The sequence below is a fragment of the Zonotrichia leucophrys genome, unplaced genomic scaffold, assembly GCF_028769735.1.
Source record: "Zonotrichia leucophrys gambelii isolate GWCS_2022_RI unplaced genomic scaffold, RI_Zleu_2.0 Scaffold_152_111051, whole genome shotgun sequence".
NCBI classification, from domain to species: Eukaryota; Metazoa; Chordata; class Aves; order Passeriformes; family Passerellidae; genus Zonotrichia; species Zonotrichia leucophrys.
In genome coordinates, this window is record NW_026992357.1 from 7,501 (window position 1) to 26,686 (window position 19,186).

The following is a 19,186-nucleotide window of genomic DNA, read 5'->3' on the forward strand; positions in this document are numbered from 1 at the left end:
TCTCCACCACCACCACCACAAGGTGGGACCTTCCCATCACCACCACAATGTGCTGGCACCTCCCCACCACCTCCAGCTCCCACCATCCCCAGTTTGGGTGGAACTGGGACCTCTCCACCACCATCACAAGGTGGGACCTCCCCACCACCACCACCACCACAATGTGCTGGGACCTCCCCACCACCTCCAGGTCCCACCATCCCCAGTTTGGGTGGACCCAAAACTGGGACCTTTCCACCACCACTGCCATGAGGTGGGACCTCTCCACCATCAGTTTGGTGGAACTGGGACCTCATCACCATCCTTAGTTCCCACCATCACCAGTTTGGGTGGACCCAAAACTGAAACTGGAACCTCTCCACCACCATCACCACGAGGTGGGACCTCCCCACCACCACCACCATGATGTGCTGGGACCTCTCCACCACCTCCAGGTCCACCATCCCCAGTTTGGGTGGAACTGGGACCTCCCCACCACCTCCATGATGAACTGGGACCTCTCCACCATCTCCAGCTCCCACCATCCCCAGTTTGGGTGGAACTGGGACCTCTCCACCATCTCCAGGTCCCACCATCCCCAGTTTGGGTGGACCCAAAACTGGGACCTTTCCACCACCACTGCCATGAGGTGGGACCTCCCCACCACCAGTTTGGTGGAACTGGGACCTCATCACCATCCTTAGTTCCCACCATCACCAGTTTGGGTGGACCCAAAACTGAAACTGGAACCTCTCCACCACCATCGCCATGAGGTGGGACCTCCCCACCACCACCACCACCATGATGTGCTGGGACCTCCCCACCACCTCCAGCTCCCACCATCACCAGTTTGGGTGGAACTGGGACCTCCCCACCACCTCCAGCTCCCGCCATCCCCAGTTTGGGTGGACCCAAAACTGGGACCTTTCCACCACCACCACCATGAGCTGGGACCTCCCCACCATCAGTTTGGTGGAACTGGGACCTCCCCACCATCTCCAGCTCCCACCACCCCCACTTTGTCACGGGTTCTGCTGGGCTGGTCTGGGCTGGGCTGGGGTGGGGTGGCAGGGCCGTGTCCAAGCCGGATGTCCCCCCCTCCCCGTGGTGTCCCCCCAGCCGAAGCCGACGCGGGGCCGGATGCGGATCCACTCCCTGGAGAACGTGGACAAGGCCCTGCAGTTCCTCAAGGAGCAGCGCGTCCACCTGGAGAACGTCGGCTCCCACGACATCGTGGACGGCAACCACCGCCTGACCCTGGGCCTCATCTGGACCATCATCCTGCGCTTCCAGGTGCCACCAGGTTCCTCTCCATGTCCTGCCCTGCTCCTCCTCCTGCTGCTCCTCCAGCCCCAGGTGTCTCCTGACCGTTCCTCCCCCAGATCCAGGTGATCAAGATCAAGACCGAGGACAACCGGGAGACGCGCTCGGCCAAGGACGCGCTGCTGCTCTGGTGCCAGATGAAGACGGCGGGGTGAGGACCTGGGGTGGTGGCCTGGACCTCGCCAGGAGGTCTGGTGGCCCTTGGTGACCTCAGATGTCCTCCTCAGCTACCCTGAGGTCAACATCCAGAACTTCACCACCAGCTGGAGGGACGGCCTGGCCTTCAACGCCCTCATCCACAGGCACCGGTCAGCGCCGGTGGGGTGGGCACGGGAGGGACCTCCTGGGCCTCGGGGTCACCTCTGAGGGGTTTTGGGGGGCCAGGAGGTCCCGAGGTGACCGTGGTGACCGTGGCCACCCCACGCCAGGCCGGACCTCATCGACTTCCACAAGCTGACCAAGTCCAACGCCACCTACAACCTGCAGCAGGCCTTCAACACGGCCGAGCAGCACCTGGGGCTCAGCAAGCTGCTGGACCCCGAGGGTACGGGCGGGGTCTGTCCCCCTGTCCGTCCGTCTGTCCATGTGTCCATCTGTCCATCCGTCTGTCCATCTGTCCATGTGTCTGTCCATGTGTCTGTCCATGTGTCTGTCTGTCCATCCGTCTGTCCATCCGTCCGTCCATCTGTCCGTCTGTCCATCCGTCTGTCCATCTGTCCATCCGTCTGTCCATCTGTCCATCTGTCTGTCCATCCGTCTGTCCATCTGTCCATCTGTCCATCTGTCCATCCGTCTGTCCATCCGTCTGTCCATCCATCTGTCCATCCGTCTGTCCATCCATCTGTCCGTCTGTCCATCCCTCCGTCCATCCATCTGATCCGATGTCCTCTGTCACCGTCATGTCGTCCTCTTCCATCTTCGTCCATATCGCTCGTCCCATGTCCGTCCTGTCCATCTTGTCCATCTTCCATGTCCTGCTCTCTCCATTGTCCCTGTCCATGTCCGTCCACTCCATCCCGTCTCCTCCATCTGTCCATCGTCCATCCATCTGTCCATCTCGTCCATCGTCCTCCATCTGTCATCCATTCTGTCCCTGCATCTGTCCATCCGTCCATCTCCGTCCTGTCCCATCTGTCCATCCGTCCCCATTTCTGTCCTGTCTGCCATCCGTCCTCATCCATCCTCTGTCCATCCTTGTCCATCTGTCCATCCATCTCCATCTGTCATCGTCCATCCGTCTGTCCATCCCTACCATCCATCTGTCCATCGCCATCTGTCATCCCTGCCTCGTCTCCGCTGTCCATCCCCTCCACTCCATGCCCGTGTTCTTGCCGTCGTCTCCATCTCGTGTCAGCCATCTTGTCCATCCTCCATCGCCATCGGTGTCCATCCTCTCCACCTTGTCCCCCAGTCCGGTGTCACCCGTGTCCTCCCTTGTGCCATCGCAACGGCCATGGTCCCTGTCCACCCATTCCAACTTTGGTTCCATCCTCTCTGTCCATCCTCTTGCCTCCATTCATTGTCCATCCCTCTGCCATCCTTTCCACTTGTCCATCCCCTGTCCATCCTTCCATCCCTTCTCCTCACCCCATTGTCCATCCCTCTGTCCATCCCCAGCTCCGTGGGTGTCCACCCCATTGGCCATGGGTGTCCCATCCCTTTGTCCATCCCTCTGTCCATCCTTTGTCCATCCCTTTGTCCATCCCTCTGTCCATCCCTTGTCCATCCCCAGCTCCGTGGGGTGTCCACCCCATTGTTCATGGATGTCCATCCCTTTGTCCAGCCCTTGGTCCATCCCTTTGTCCATCCCCAGCTCCGTGGGTGTCCACCCCATTGGCCACCCGACTGGCCATGGGTGTCCCATCCCTTGTCCATCCCTTTGTCCATCCCTTGTCCATCCTTTGTCCACCCCATTGTCCATCCCTCTGTCCACCCCATTGTTCATGGATGTCCATCCCTTGTCCATCCCTTGGTCCATCCATTGGTCCATCCCTCTGTCCATCCCTCTGTCCATCCTTCTGTCCATCCCTTTGTCCATCCCTTCTCCATCCTTTGTCCATCCCTCTGTCCATCCCTTGTCCACCCTTTGTCCATCCCTTGTTCATCCCTTTGTCCATCCCTTCTCCATCCCTCTGTCCACCCCTTGGTCCACCCCATTGTCCCTGGATGTCCCATCCCTTTGTCCACCTCATTGTCCATCCTCTGTCCATCCCTCTGTGCATTCTTTGTCCATCCCTTCTCCATCCCTTGGTCCACCCCATTGTCCATCCCACTGTCCGTCCCTCTGTCCATCCTTCTGTCCATCCCTTCTCCATCCCTCTGTCCATCCCTTGTCCATCCTTTGTCCATCCCTCTGTCCACCCCATTGTCCATCCCTTCTCCACCCCATTGTCCACCCCATTGTCCATCCCTCTGTCCATCCCTCTGTCCACCCCATTGTCCATCCCTTCTCCATCCCTTCTCCACCCCATTGTCCACCCCATTGTCCATCCCTTCTCCACCCCATTGTCCACCCCATTGTCCATCCCTTGTCCATCCCTCTGTCCACCCCTCTGTCCATTCTTTGTCCATCCCTCTGTCCATCCCTCTGTCCATCCCTCTGTCCATTCTTTGTCCATCCCTCTGTCCATCCCTTGTCCATCCCTTCTCCATCCCTTCTCCACCCCATTGTCCATCCCTTGTCCATCCCATTGTCCATTACTTGTCCATCCTTCTGTCCATCCCTTTGTCCATCCCTCTGTCCACCCCATTGTCCATCCCTTCTCCATCCCTCTGTCCATCCCTTCTCCATCCCTCTGTCCATCCCTTTGTCCATCCCTCTGTCCATCCCTTCTCCACCCCATTGTCCACCCCATTGTCCATCCCTCTGTCCACCCCATTGTCCACCCCATTGTCCATCCCTTGTCCACCCCATTGTCCACCCACCTCCCCGGCCTGGCCGGACCCTGGTGTGACCCCTCCAGGCCCGGGTGGTTCTCGGGGGGTTCCTGCAGGAGCTCCAAGGCCACCCCAAACCCCGCCAGGTGCTGGACCAGGTGATGGAGATCGCGGCCATCACGGCGCGCTACGAGGCGCTGGCGGCCGAGCTGCTGGCCTGGATCCACCACACCATCACCATCATCTCCAACCAGAAGTTCGCCAACTCGCTGACCGGCGTCCAGCAGCAGCTCCAGGCCTTCACCGCCTTCTGCACCCTGGAGAAACCGGTCAAGTGAGGACCTCCTGCTGGGCTGCTGGTGGGGTGGGACCTCCGCCTGGTGGTGGTGGTGGGCAGGTCGCAGGTCAACCCAAACTGGTGGTGATGGGACATGGATGGTGGTGGTGGTGGTGGTGATGGTCATGGTGGTGGTGGGCAGGTCACAGGTCAATCCAAGCTGGTGGTGATGGGACATGGATGGTGGTGGTGGTGATGGTCATGGTGGTGGTGGAGAGGTTCCAGTTCAACCCAAGCTGGTGGTGATGGTGGACTGGGGTGGTGGTCATGGTCATGGTCATGGTCATGGTGGTGGTGGGCAGGTCGCAGGTCAACCCAAGCTGGTGGTGATGGGACATGGAGGTGGTGGTGGTCATGGTCATGGTGATGGTCATGGTGGTGGTGGGCAGGTCGCAGGTCAGCCCAAGCTGGTGGTGATGGGACATGGATGGTGGTGATGGTGATGGTGATGGTCATGGTGGTGGTGGAGAGGTTCCAGTTCAACCCAAGCTGGTGGTGATGGTGGGACCTGGGGGTGGTGGTCATGGTCATGGTCATGGTCATGGTGGTGGTGGGCAGGTCGCAGGTCAGCCCAAGCTGGTGGTGATGGTGGGACCTGGGGGTGGTGGTCATGGTCATGGTCATGGTCATGGTGGTGGTGGGCAGTTCACAGGTCACCCAAGCTGGTGGTGATGGACCTGGTAGTGGTGGTGGTCATGGTCATGGTCATGGTCATGGTCATGGTGGTGGGCAGGTCATAGGTCAACCCAAAATGGTGGTGATGGGACATGGAGGTGGTGGTGGTGATGGTCATGGTGGTGGTGGTCATGGTGGTGGAGAGGTCACAGGTCAATCCAAGCTGGTGGTGATGTGGGACCTGGGGTGGTGGGTCCTGGTCATGGTCATGGTGGTGGGCAGGTCGCAGGTCAGCTCAAGCTGGTGGTGATGGTGGGACCTGGGGGTGGTGGTGGTGGTCATGGTCATGGTGGTGTTGAGGAGGTCCCAGTTCAGCCCAAACTGGTGACAGTGGGACCTGGTAGTGGTGGTGGTCCTGGTCATGGTCATGGTCATGGTGGTGGTGGGCAGGTCGCAGGTCAACCCAAGCTGGTGGTGATGGTGGGACCTGGGGGTGGTGGTCATGGTCATGGTCATGGTGGTGGTGGGCAGGTCGCAGGTCAGCCCAAGCTGGTGGTGATGGGACATGGAGGTGGTGATGGTGATGGTCATGGTGTTGAGGAGGTCCCAGTTCAGCCCAAACTGGTGGCAGTGGGACCTGTAGTGGTGGTGGTCCTGTCATGGACATGGTGTGGTGGGCGGGTCGCAGGTCAGCCCAAACTGGTGGTGATGGGACATGAGGTGGTGGTGATGGTGGTGGTCATGTCATGTGGTGGTGGTGGGCAGGTCACAGGTGAACCCAAACTGGTGGTGATGGGACATGGATGGTGGTGGTGGTGGTGGTGATGGTCATGGTGGTGGTGAGGAGGTCCCAGTTCCACCCAAACTGGTGGTGGATGGGACCTGGGGGTGCTGGGGATGATGGTGGGAAGGTCCCACCTGAAGTTGGTGGTGATGGGGAGGTGCCACTTCAGCCCAGACTGACCATGGATGGTCCAGGTGGTGGTGATGTCCCACCTCATGGTGGTGGTGATGAGGAGGTCCCACTTCACCCAGACTGGTGGTGATGGTGGGACTGCAGGGATGGTGGTGATGTCCCACCTCATGGTGGTGGTGATGGGGAGGTGCCACTTCAGCCAGACTGGTGGTGGTGGAACCTGGAGCACTGTGGTGAGAAGGTCCCACTTCACCCAGACTGGTGGCCGTGGAACCTGGGGATGGTGGTGATGTCCCACCTCATGGTGGTGATGAGGAGGTCCCACTTCACCCAGACTGGTGGTGGTGGACCCCGGCTCACGGTGGTGGTGAGAAGGTCCCACCTCACCCAGACTGGTGGTGATGTCCCACCTCATGGTGGTGATGAGAAGGTCCCACTTCACCCAGACTGCTGGTGGTGGTGGAACCTGGAGCATGGTGGTGATGTCCCACCTCATGGTGGTGATCAGGAGGTCCCACCTCACCCAGCCTGGTGGCCCTGGACCTGGCTCATGGTGGCGATGACCCACCTCATGGTGGTGGTGAGAAGGTCCCACCGCACCCAGACTGGTGGCCCTTGACCCGACTCACGGTGGTGATGAGAAGGTCCCACCTCACCCAGACCGGTGGTGGTGGAACCTGGGTCACGGTGGTGATGAGAAGGTCCCACCTCACCCAGACCGGTGGCCCTGGACCCAGCCCACGGTGGTGATGTCCCACCTCATGGTGGTGGTGAGAAGGTCCCACCTCACCCCGACTGGTGGTGATGTCCCACCTCATCGTGGTGATGAGGAGAAGGTCCCACCTCACCCAGACTGGTGGTGGTGGAACCTGGGTCACGGTGGTGATGAGAAGGTCCCACCTCACCCAGACTGGTGGTGATGTCCCACCTCATGGTGGTGGTGATGAGGAGGTCCCACCTCACCCAGACTGGTGGCCCTGGACCCGGCCCACGGTGGTGGTGAGAAGGTCCCACCTCACCCAGACCGGTGGCCCTGGACCCTGGGGATGGTGGTGAGAAGGTCCCACCTCACCCAGACTGGTGGTGGTGGACCTGGCTCACGGTGGTGATGAGAAGGTCCCACCTCACCCAGCCCGGTGGCCCTGGACCTGGCTCACGGTGGTGGTGAGAAGGTCCCACCTCACCCAGCCTGGTGGCCCTGGACCTGGCCCACGGTGGTGCCCCCCCAGCCCGCGCTGGCCGTGACCAGGACCTCCCACCGGTGCAGGTTCCAGGAGAAGGGCAACCTCGAGGTTCTGCTCTTCACCATCCAGAGCAAGCTCAGGGCCACCAACCGCAAGCTCTACGTGCCCAGCGAGGGCAAGAGCATCTGGGACATCAACAAGGTGAGGACGTGCGCATGGAGTCCCACCAGCCTGGGGGGGGCTGAGGAACCCCCTGAGCAGCCGTGTCCCCTCCCACCAGGCGTGGACCTGCCTGGAGAAGGCGGAGCACGAGCGGGAGGTGGCGCTGAGGAACGAGCTGATCCGGCAGGAGAAGCTGGAGCTGCTGGCCCAGCGCTTCGACCACAAGGCCGCCATGAGGGAGACGTGGCTCAACGAGAACCAGCGGCTGGTCTCGCAGGTGGGGTGGGGTGGGAAGGGTCACGGGGGACCTCATTGTGGGTGGTGGGACCTCATTGTGGATGGTGGGACCTCATTGTGGGTGGTGGGACCTCATTTTGGATGGTGGGACCTCATTGTGGGTGGTGGGACCTCATTATGGGTGGTGGGACCTCATTGTGGGTGGTGGGACCTCATTGTGGATGGTGGGACCTCATTATGGATGGTGGGACCTCATTGTGGATGGTGGGACCTCATTATGGGTGGTGGGACCTCATTATGGGTGGTGGGACCTCATTTTGGGACCTCATTGTGGATGGTGGGACCTCATTTTGGATGGTGGGAACTCATTATGGGTGGTGGGACCTCATTTTGGGTGGTGGGACCTCATTTTGGGTGGTGGGACCTCATTATGGATGGTGGGACCTCATTATGGGTGGTGGGACCTCATTTTGGGTGGTGGAACCTCATTTTAGATGGTGGGACCTCAATTTGGGTGGTGGGACCTCATTGTGGGTGGTGGGACCTCATTGTGGGTGGTGGGACCTCATTATGGGTGGTGGGACCTCATTGTGGATGGTGGGACCTCATTTTGGGACCTCATTTTGGATGGTGGGACCTCCTTATAGATGGTGGGACCTCATTATGGATAGTGGGAAATCATTATGGGTGGTGGGAACTCATTTTGGGTGGTGGGACCTCATTTTGGATGGTGGGAACTCATTATGGGTGGTGGGACCTCATTATGGGTGGTGGGACCTCATTTTGGATAGTGGGAAATCATTGTGGGTGGTGGGACCTCATTTTGGGTGGTGGGACCTCATTTTGGGACCTCATTATGGATGGTGGGAACTCATTTTGGGTGGTGGGAACTCATTATGGATGGTGGGACCTCATTATGGGTGGTGGGACCTCATTTTGGATGGTGGGACCTCATTTTGGATAGTGGGAAATCATTATGGGTGGTGGGACCTCATTTTGGGTGGTGGGACCTCATTGTGGGTGGTGGGACCTCATTGTGGGTGGTGGGACCTCAGTATGAATGGTGGGACCACATTATGGGTGGTGGAACTTCATTTTGGGGTGGTGGGACCTCATTTTGGATGGTGGGACGTCATTATGGGTGGTGGGACCTCATTATGGGTGGGTGGGACCTCATTTTGGGTGGTGGGACCTCATTGTGGATAGTGGGAACTCATTATGGGTGGTGGGACCTCATTTTGTGTGGTGGGACCTCATTGTGGGTGGTGGGACCTCATTGTGGGTGGTGGGACCTCATTGGGGACCACCTTGAGCAGGGGAGGGGTGGTTGGACATCTTTGATCTCCTCACTGAGCATGGAGAGGGGGTTGGACCTCATTGTGTCCTCACTGACCATGGAGGGCTGGTGGGACCTCCTTGACCTCCTCATTGACCATGGAGAGGGGGTTGGACCTCCTTGGTTATGGAGGTCTGGTGGAACCTCCTTGGCCTCCTCATTGACCATGGAGGACTGGTGGAACCTCCTTGATTATGATGGACTGGTGGGACCTCCTCAACCTCTTCATTGACCATGGAGAGGGGGTTGGACCTCCTTGGCCATGGAGGTCTGGTGGAACCTCCTTGACCATGGAGATCTGGTGGAACCTCCTTGACCTTCTCATTGACCACGGAGGTCTGGTAGAACCTCATTAGGCTCCTCCTTGACCATGGAGAGGGGGTTGGACCTCATTGGTTATGGAGGTCTGGTGGGACCTCCTCAATCTCTTCATTGACCACAGAGGTCTGGTGGGACCTCCTTGACCTCCTCACTGACCATGGAGAGGGGGTTGGACCTCCTTGGTTATGGAGGTCTGGTGGAACCTCATTGGCGTCCTCATTGACCATGGAGGGCTGGTGGAACCTCCTTGGCCATGGAGGTCTGGTGGGACCTCACTGACCACGTAGCTCTGGTGGAACCTCATTAGGTTCCTCCTTGACCACGTAGTTCTGGTGGAACCTCCTCAATCTCCTCATTGACCATGGAGAGGGGGTTGGACCTCATTGGGGTCCTCATTGACCATGGAGGTCTGGTGGAACCTCATTAGGCTCCTCCTTGACCACGTAGTTCTGGTGGAACCTCCTCGATCTCCTCATTGACCACAGAGGTCTGGTGGAACCTCCTTGGCCATGGAGGTCTGGTGGAACCTCCTCGACCTCCTCATTGACCACAGAGGTCTGGTGGAACCTCATTGACCTGGGAGAGGAGGTTGGACCTCCTTGACCACGTAGCTCTGGTGGAACCTCATTAGGCTCCTCCCTGACCACAGAGGTCTGGTGGAACCTCCTTGACCTCCTCATTGACCACGTAGCTCTGGTGGAACCTCATTAGGCTCCTCCTTGACCTCTGAGGACCCCACCCCACCCCACCTGTGTCCATCTCCACGTGTCCCCCCACCGTTATTTCAGGACAACTTCGGCTACGACCTGCCGGCGGTGGAGGCGGCCATGAAGAAGCACGAGGCCATCGAGGCCGACATCTCCTCGTACCAGGAGCGCGTCCAGGCCGTGGTGGAGCTGGCGCTGGAGATGGAGGCCGGCGGCTACCACGACGCGCGGCGCGTGGGCGCGCAGAGGGACAACGTCCTGCGGCAGTGGGCGCTGCTGACGGAGCTGCTCCGCGCCCGCCGCGCCCGCCTCGAGCAGAACCTGGCCCTGCAGAAGGTCTTCCAGGAGATGGTCTACATGATCGACTGGATGGAGGAGATGCAGGTGGAGATGGGACCGCGGAGGAGATGGGGGGGGTGGGGTGGGATGGAGGTCTGGGAAGGGTTGAGGAGCATTGTGGGGCTCCATGGGGTTCATGGTTGAGGTTCTCCATGGGGTTGGGTGGTTGAGGTTCTTCATGGGGTGGAATGATTGACGTTCCTCATGGGGTTGGGTGGTTGAGGTTCTCCATGGGGTTGGGTGGTTGAGGTTCTTCATGGGGTTGGAGAAGATGGAGGTGCCTGAGGAGCTGGATGAGGTCGAGGTGGTGCAGCACAGGTGGGGTGGTTGAGGTTCTTCATTGGGTTCATGGTTGAGGTTCTTCATGGGGTTTGGGTGGTTGAGATTCCTCATGGGGTTCAGGAGATGGTCTACATGATCGACTGGATGGAGGAGATGCAGGTGGAGATGGGACCGCGGAGGAGATGGGGGGGTGGGGTGGAGGTCTGGGAAGGGTTGAGGAGCAGTGTGGGGCTCCATGGGGTTGGGTGGTGGAGGTTCTCCATGGGGTTCATGGTTGAGGTTCTTCATGGGGTTCATGGTTGAGGTTCTTCATGGGGTTGGGTGGTCGAGGTTCCTCATGGGGTTCATGGCTGAGGTTCTCCATGGGGTTGGACAGCTGGGGTTGGGTGGTCAAGGTTCTCCATGGGATTGGGTGGTTGAGTTTCTTCATGGGGTTGGGTGGTTGGGGTTGGATGGTCAAGGTTCTTCATGGGGTTCATGGCTGAGGTTCCTCACAGGGTTGGGTGGTTGAGGTTCTCCATGGGGTTGGATGGTCAATGTTCTCCATGGGGTTCATGGTTGAGGTTCTCCATGGGGTTGGATGGTTGAGGTTCTCCATGGGGTTGGAGAAGATGGAGGTGCCTGAGGAGCTGGATGAGGTCGAGGTGGTGCAGCACAGGTGGGGTGGTTGAGGTTCTTCATGGGGTTGGGTGGTTGAGGTTCTCCATGGGGTTCATGGTTGAGGTTGGATGGCTGAGGTTCTCCATGGGGTTGGGTGGTTGGGGTTGGGTGGTTGAGGTTCTTCATGGGGTTTGGGTGGTTGAGATTCCTCATGGGGTTCATGGCTGAGGTTCTTCATGGGGTTGGGTGGTTGGGGTTGGGTGGTTGAGGTTCCTCATGGGGTTCATGGTTGAGGTTCTCCATGGGGTTCATGGTTGAGGTTCTCCATGGGGTTGGGTTGTTGAGGTTGGATGGTCAAGGTTCTCCATGGGGTTGAGTGGTTGAGGTTCCTCATGGGGTTCATGTTTGAGGTTCTCCATGGGATTGGGTGGTGGGGGTTGGATGGTCAAGGTTCTTCATCGGGTTCATGGTTGAGGATCCTCATGGGGTTCATGGTCGAGGTTCTCCATGGGGTCGGATGGTCGAGGTTCTCCATGGGGTTCATGGTCGAGGTTCTCCATGGGGTTCATGGTCGAGGTTCTCCACGGAGTTCATGGCTGAGGTTCTTCATGGGGTTGGGTGGTTGAGGTTCTCCATGGGGTTGGATGGTCGAGGTTCTCCATGGGGTTCATGGTCGAGGTTCTCCAGGGGGTTCATGGCTGAGGCTCCTCACGGGGTTGGGTGGTTCAGGGTGACGCGGGTCGGTTCTTCTGCAGGTTCTCCTGCTCTCCAAGGACCTGGGGAAGCACCTGCTGGAGGTCGAGGACCTGCTGCAGAAGCAGGGGCTGCTGGAGGCCGACATCGCGGCGCAGAGCGAGCGCGTCCAGGCCCTCAACGCCGCCGCGCTCGAGTTCTCCGAGCTGGACGGTAACGGGGCCACCAGGGTGGACAACCAGGGCACGGGGAGGTGGTGGGCTTGGGAAGGTCTGATGGACCATGGGAGGATCAGACAAGGTTTTGGTGGACCATGGAAAGGTCAGGCAAGGTCTGATGGACCATGGAGAGGTCAGGCGTGGTCTTGATGGACCATGGAGGGATCAACCAAGGTCTTGGTGGACCATGGAAAGGTCAACCAAGGTCTTGATGGACCATGGAGGGATCAACCAAGGTCTTGATGGACCCTGGGTGGGTGAGCCAAGGTTTTGATGGACCATGGAGGGATCAACCAAGGTTTTGATGGACCATGGAGGGATCAACCAAGGATTTGATGGACCATGAGAGGATCAGCCAAGGTCTTGATGGACCATGGGAGGATCAGCCAAGGTTTTGATGGACCATGGAAAGGTCAGGCAAGGTCTTGGTGGACCATGGGTGGGTCAACCAAGGTCTTGGTGGCCCATCGAAAGGTAGACCCAAGGTTCTGGTAGATCATGGAATGGTCAACCCAAGGTCCTGGTGGGCCTTGGAAGGTTCAACCCAAGGTCCTGGCAGGCCATGGAATGGTCAACCCAAGGTCTTGGTGGCCCATCAAAAGGTTGAGCCAGGGTTCTGGTAGATCATGGGAGGATCAACCCAAACTTCTGGTAGATCATGGAAGGGTCAACCCAAGGTTCTGGTGGACCATGGAAAGGTCAGGCAGCTTTTGGTTGGCCATGGAAGGGTCAATCGAGGTCTTGATGGACCATGGGAGGATCAGCCGAGGTCTTGATGGACCATGAAGGGGCCATTCAAGATCTTGGTGGGCTATGGAAGGGTCAATCCATGATCTTGGTGGCCCATCAAAAGGTTGACCCAAGGTTCTGGTAGATCATGGAATGGTCAACCAAGGTCCTGGTGAGCTATGGAATGGTCAACCCTAGGTCCTGGTGGCCCATGGAAAGGTTGACCTAAGGTTTTGGTAGATCATGGAAGGGTCAACCCAAGGTCCTGGTGGACCCTGGAATGGTCAACCCAAGGTCCTGGTGGGCCACCTCCAAGAGTCCCCACAGAACCGCTGGGTTGGAAGAACCCTCTGAGATCCTGGAGTCCAGCCCAGAGCAGAGGCCGGAGCGTCGTGTCCGGTCCTTCCTCGGACACCTCTGTGCCTGGTGACCCTTGGCCACCACCTGAGTGTCTTCTCCTGGCCCAGGCTACCAACCGTGCGACCCTCAGATCATCTGCAACCGCGTCCACCACGTGCAGGCGTGCCTGGAGGAGCTGCGCGCGCTGGCGGCCAAGCGCAGGAAGGAGCTGGAGGACTCGCGGCACCTCTGGACCTTCTTCCAGGAGATGGAGGAGGCCGAGGCCTGGATCCGCGAGAAGGAGAAGATCCTGGCCACCAGGAGCTGCGGCCGCGACCTCAGCAGCGTCCTCACCTTGACCACCAAGCACAAGACCATGCTGGGCGAGCTGGGCAACCGCCGCGCTCTGCTCCACCAGACCATGAAGAAAGGCGAGAAGATCCTGGCCAAGAAGCCCTTGGGCTCCGCGGGCATCCAGGAGAAGATGCGCGAGGTCTGCCTGCGCTGGAAGAAGCTGGAGGAGATCACGGGGCTCCACCAGCAGCGCCTGGAGGACGCGCTGAGCTTCTTCCAGTTCAGCGCCGACACGGACGACCTGGTGGCGTGGCTGCAGGACATCTACCGCGTGGTGTCCAGCGACGACTTCGGCCACGACGAGCACTCGAGCCGGGCGCTGCTGCGGCAGCACGGAGCTCTGCTGGAGCAGGTGGAGAAGCAGCGCGGAGCCGTGCTGGGGCTCCGCGCTCAGCTGGCGCTGCTGGCGCCCGAGCGCCGCCAGGGCGTGGACATCCAGATCCGCGTGGTGGAGGTGGAGCAGCTCTACGGCGAGGTGGCCGAGGTGGCCGTGCTGAGGACGCAGTGGCTGCGGGACGCGCTGGCCGTCTACCGCATGTTCAGCGAGGTGCACGCCTGCGAGGTGTGGGTGGACGAGAAGGAGCAGTGGCTGGAGAGGATGGAGGTGCCCGAGGAGCTGGATGAGGTCGAGGTGGTGCAGCACAGGTGGGGTGGGGTTGGGTGAGGTTCCTCAGGGGGTTGGGTGGTTGAGGTTCTTCATGGGGTTCATGGTTGAGCTTCTCCATGGGGTTGGATGGTTGAGGTTCTTCATGGATGGTTGAGGTTCTCCATGGCGTTGGATGGTTGAGGTTCTCCATGGGGTTGGTTGGTTGAGGTTCTCCATGGCGTTGGATGGTTGAGGTTCTCCATGGGGTTGGATGGTTGAGGTTGGGGTTGGGTGTTGGGGTTCCTCATGGTGTTCATGGTCGAGGTTCTTCATGGGGCTGGGGAGGATGGAGGTGCCCGAGGAGCTGGATGAGGTCGAGGTGGTGCAGCACAGGTGGGATGGGGTTGGGTGAGGTTCCTCAGGGGGTTCGTGGTTGAGGTTCTTCATGGAGTTGGAGAATATCGAGGTCCCGAGGGGCTGGATGAGTTGAGGTGGTGCAGCACAGGTGGGTTGGGTGGTTGAGGTTCTTCAGGGGTTGGATGGTTGAGGTTCTCCATGGGGTTCATGGTTGAGGTTCTCCATGGGGTTGGGGTGGTTGAGGGTTCTTCATGGCGCTGGGGAAGATGGAGGTGCCCTGAGGAGCTGGATGAGGTCGAGGTGGTGCAGCACAGGTGGGGTGGGGTTGGGTGAGGTTCCTCATGGGGTTCGTGGTTGAGGTTCTTCATGGGGTTGGGTGGTTGGTGTTGGATGGTTGAGGTTCTTCATGGACGGTTGAGGTTCCTCATGGGATTGGGGTTCTTCATGTGGTTGGGTGGTTGAGGTTTTTCATGGGGTTGGACGGTTGAGGTTCCTCATGGGGTCGGGATTCTTCATAAGGGTCATGGTTGAGGTTCTCCATGGGGTTGGAGAAGATGGAGGTGCCCGAGGAGCTGGATGAGGTTGAGGTGGTGCAGCACAGGTGGGGTTGGGTGGTTGAGGTTCTCCATGGCGTTGGATGGTTGAGGTTCTTCATACGTTTGGGTGGTTGGGATTGGGTAGTTGAGGTTCTCCATGGGGTTCATGGTTGAGGTTCTCCATGGGTTGGCTGGTTGAGGCTCCTCATGGGGTTGGAGAAGATGGAGGTCCCTGAGGAGCTGGATGAGGTCGAGGTGGTGCAGCACAGGTGGGGTGGGGTTGGGTGAGGTTCCTCAGGGGGTTTGTGGTTGAGGTTGGGGTTGGATGGTTGAGGTTCTCCCTGGGGTTCATGGTTGAGGTTCTCCATGGGGTTGGATGGTTGAGGTTCTTCATGGATGGTTGAGGTTCTCCATGGGGTTGGTTGGTTGAGGTTCTCCATGGCGTTGGATGGTTGAGGTTCTCCATGGGGTTGGATGGTTGAGGTTATTCGTACGTTTGGGTGGTTGGGATTGGGTAGTTTAGGTTCTCCATGGGGTTCGTGGTTGAGGTTCTCCATGGGGTTGGATGGTTGAGGTTGGGGTTGGATGGTTGAGGTTCTCCATGGGGTTGGATGGTTGAGGATCTTCATGGATGGTTGAGGTTCTCCATGGGGTTGGGTGGTTGAGGTTCTTCATGGATGGTTGAGGTTCTCCATGGGGTTGGTTGGTTGAGGTTCTCCATGGAGTTGGATGGTTGAGGTTCTCCCTGGGGTTCATGGTTGAGGTTCTCCATGGAGTTGGATGGTTGAGGTTCTTCATGGATGGTTGAGGTTCTCCATGGGGTTGGATGGTTGAGGTTCTCCATGGGGTTCATGGTTGAGGTTCTCCATGGGGTTGGTTGGTTGAGGTTCTCCATGGGGTTGGGTGATTGAGGTTCTTCATGGATGGTTGAGGTTCTCCATGGCATTGGATGGTTGAGGTTCTCCATGGGGTTGGATGGTTGAGGTTCTTCACAGGGTTGGGTGGTTGAGGTTCTTCATGGGGTTGGGTGCTTTGCGTTGTGTGGTTGAGGTTCTCCATGGGGTTGGACGGTCAAGGTTCCTCATGGGGTTGGACAGTTGAGGTTCTCCATGGAGTTGGGTGGTTGGGGTTGGATGGTCAAGTTTCTTCACGGGGTTGGGTGGTTGAGGTTCTTCATGGGGCTGGGGAGGATGGAGGTGCCCGAGGAGCTGGATGAGGTCGAGGTGGTGCAGCACAGGTGGGGTGGGGTTGGGTGAGGTTCCTCAGGGGGTTTGTGGTTGAGGTTGGGGTTGGATGGTTGAGGTTCTCCATGGGGTTCATGGTTGAGGTTCTCCATGGGGTTGGATGGTTGAGGTTGGGGTTGGGTGGTTGAGGTTCCTCATGGTGTTCATGGTCGAGGTTCTTCATGGGGTTGGGTGGTTGAGGTTCTCCCTGGGGTTGGATGGTTGAGGTTCTTCATGGATGGTTGAGGTTCTCCATGTTGTTGGGTGGTTGAGGTTCTCCCTGGGGTTCATGGCTGAGGTTCTCCATGGGGTTCATGGTTGAGGTTCTTCATGGGGTTGGGTGGTTGAGGTTCTCCATGGGGTTGGGTGGTCGAGGTTCCTCATGGGGTTGGGTGGTTGAGGTTCTCCATAGGGTTGGAGAAGATGGAGGTGCCCGAGGAGCTGGATGAGGTCGAGGTGGTGCAGCACAGGTGGGGTGGGGTTGGGTGAGGTTCCTCAGGGGGTTGGGTGGTTGGGGTTGGGTGGTCAAGTTTCTTCATGGGGTTGGATGGTTGTGGTTCTCCATGGGGTTCATGGTTGAGGTTCTTCATGGATGGTTGAGGTTCTCCATGGGGTTGGATGGTTGAGGTTCTCCATGGGGTTGGATGGTTGAGGTTCTCCATGGGGTTCGTGGTTGAGGTTGGGGTTGGATGGTTGAGGTTCTCCCTGGGGTTCATGGTTGAGGTTCTCCATGGGGTTGGATGGTTGAGGTTCTCCATGGGGTTCATGGTTGAGGTTCTCCATGGGGTTGGATGGTTGAGGTTCTCCATGGGGTTCATGGTTGAGGTTCTCCATGGGTTGGATGGTTGAGGTTCTTCATGGATGGTTGAGGTTCTCCATGGGGTTGGATGGTTGAGGTTCTCCATGGGGTTGGATGGTTGAGGTTCTTCACAGGGTTGGGTGGTTGAGGTTCTTCATGGGGTTGGATGGTTTGCGTTGCGTGGTTGAGGTTCTCCATGGGGTTGGACGGTCAAGGTTCCTCATGGGGTTGGACAGTTGAGGTTCTCCATGGAGTTGGGTGGTTGGGGTTGGATGGTCAAGTTTCTTCACGGGGTTGGGTGGTTGAGGTTCTTCATGGGGCTGGGGAGGATGGAGGTGCCCGAGGAGCTGGATGAGGTCGAGGTGGTGCAGCACAGGTGGGGTGGGGTTGGGTGAGGTTCCTCATGGGGTTCGTGGTTGAGGTTCTTCATGGGGTTGGGTGGTTGGTGTTGGATGGTTGAGGTTCTTCATGGACGGTTGAGGTTCCGCATGGGGTGGAATGATTGAGGTTCCTCATGGGGTCGGGATTCTTCATGGGGTTCATGGTTGAGGTTCTCCATGGGATTGGAGAAGATGGAGGTGCCCGAGGAGCTGGATGAGGTTGAAGTGGTGCAGAACGGGTGGGGTTGGTTGGGGTTCTCCATGGGGTTCATGGTTGGGGTTGGGTGGTTGAGGTTCTTCATGGGGTTCATGGTTGAGCTTCTCCATGGGGTTGGATGGTTGAGGTTCTTCATGGATGGTTGAGGTTCTCCATGGGGTTGGGTGGTTGAGGTTCTTCATGGGGGTTGGGTGGTTGGGGTTGGATGGCTGAGGTTCTTCATGGGGTTCATGGTTGAGGTTCTCCATGGGTTGGGTGGTTGAGGTTCTCCATGGGGTTGGGTGGTTGAGGTTCTTCATGGATGGTTGAGGTTCTCCATGGGGTTGGTCGGTTGAGGTTCTCCATGGCGTTGGATGGTTGAGGTTCTTCATACGTTTGGGTGGTTGGGATTGGGTAGTTGAGGTTCTCCATGGGGTTCATGGTTGAGGTTCTCCATGGGGTTGAGTGGTTGAGGCTCCTCATGGGGTTGGAGAAGATGGAGGTCCCTGAGGAGCTGGATGAGGTCGAGGTGGTGCAGCACAGGTGGGGTGGGGTTGGTTGGGGTTCTCCCTGGGGTTGGATGGTTGAGGTTCTTCATGGATGGTTGGGGTTCTTCATGTGGTTGGGTGGTTGAGATTCTCCCTGGGGTTCATGGTTGAGGTTCTCCATGGGGTTGGGTGGTTGAGATTCTCCATGGGGTTCATGGCTGAGGTTCTCCATGGGGTTCATGGCTGAGGTTCTCCATGGGGTTCATGGCTGAGGTTCCTCGTGCCCCTGGTGGACCTGCCCGTGTCCTCCTGCCCAGGTTTGAGAGCCTGGACCAGGAGATGAACAGCGTCATGGGGCGCATCCTGGACGTCAACCAGGTGGTGCAGCAGCTGGTGGATGGAGGCCACCCCAGCTCGGACGAGGTCCGGTCCTGCCAGGACCACCTCAACAGCCGGTACGGGCGTGGAGGGGACCCGAGGTGGACCTTGACCTTCTTGGGGTCTCCATGGTGGGGTTGGAGCCTCTCAACCTGAGGTTCTCCGGTGGTGGGATGTCCCTGTGGGGTCCAGGTGTCCATTGGAGTGGTCCAAGACCATTCTGGGGGTCCTGAAGTGATCTCAACCTGCTTGAGATCTCCTTGGTGGGGACAGCTTTGTGTGACCCCCAACCTGAGGTTCTCCGTGGTGGGACGTCCCAATGGGTTCCACCTCACCAGGTCAATGGTCCAAGCCCATTCCAAACCCATCCCGGAGGTCTGGAAATGATCTCAAGGTTCTTGAGGTCTCCTTGGTGGGGAGAGCTTTGCATGACCCCCAACCTGAGGTTCTCCATGGTGGGACGTCCCAATGGGTTCCACCTCACCAGGACAATGGTCCAAGCCCATTCTGGGGGTCCTGAAATGGTCCCAACCTTCTTGAGGTCTCCTTGGTGGGGAGAGCTTTGTGTAGGGGTGTCTGGAGACCTCCAACCTGAGGTTCTCCATGGTGGGACGTCCCCATGGGTTCCACCTCACCAGGTCAATGGTCCAAGCCCATTCCAAACCCATCCTGGAGGTCTGGAAATGATCTCAAGG

At 58.5% G+C, this 19,186-nt stretch overlaps 2 protein-coding genes across 8 annotated transcripts in view; both read left to right on the forward strand.

Annotated features, from left to right (window-relative positions):
- LOC135461031 (spectrin beta chain, non-erythrocytic 4-like) overlaps positions 1-4,341 on the forward strand; it is a 6,952-nt gene extending 2,611 nt beyond the window's left edge. Inside the window, exons 2-6 of the mRNA XM_064738017.1 lie at positions 1,099-1,272; positions 1,362-1,453; positions 1,530-1,610; positions 1,731-1,877; positions 4,296-4,341. Of these exons, the coding sequence (XP_064594087.1) occupies positions 1,099-1,272; positions 1,362-1,453; positions 1,530-1,610; positions 1,731-1,877; positions 4,296-4,341 (540 nt within the window). The remainder of the gene's footprint in view (positions 1-1,098; positions 1,273-1,361; positions 1,454-1,529; positions 1,611-1,730; positions 1,878-4,295) is intronic.
- The window catches only part of SPTBN4 (spectrin beta, non-erythrocytic 4), a 68,373-nt gene continuing 53,499 nt past the window's right edge, over positions 4,313-19,186 (forward strand). For 3 of the 7 annotated variants that reach the window (XR_010443319.1, XM_064738004.1, XM_064738005.1), the window contains exons 1-7: positions 4,313-4,513; positions 7,315-7,432; positions 7,512-7,670; positions 10,076-10,378; positions 11,971-12,121; positions 13,323-14,193; positions 18,431-18,568. Coding sequence is in view for 6 of the 7 variants with exons in the window: in XM_064738004.1 (XP_064594074.1) it covers positions 4,341-4,513; positions 7,315-7,432; positions 7,512-7,670; positions 10,076-10,378; positions 11,971-12,121; positions 13,323-14,193; positions 18,431-18,568 (1,913 nt within the window). In the remaining variant the exon portion in view is untranslated. Of the gene's footprint in view, positions 4,514-7,314; positions 7,433-7,511; positions 7,671-10,075; positions 10,379-10,715; positions 10,775-11,211; positions 11,274-11,970; positions 12,122-13,322; positions 14,194-17,349; positions 17,426-18,116; positions 18,169-18,430; positions 18,569-19,186 lie in introns of those variants that run through there. The other 4 variants (XM_064738007.1, XM_064738009.1, XM_064738008.1 and 1 more) reach the window with 4 other exon arrangements.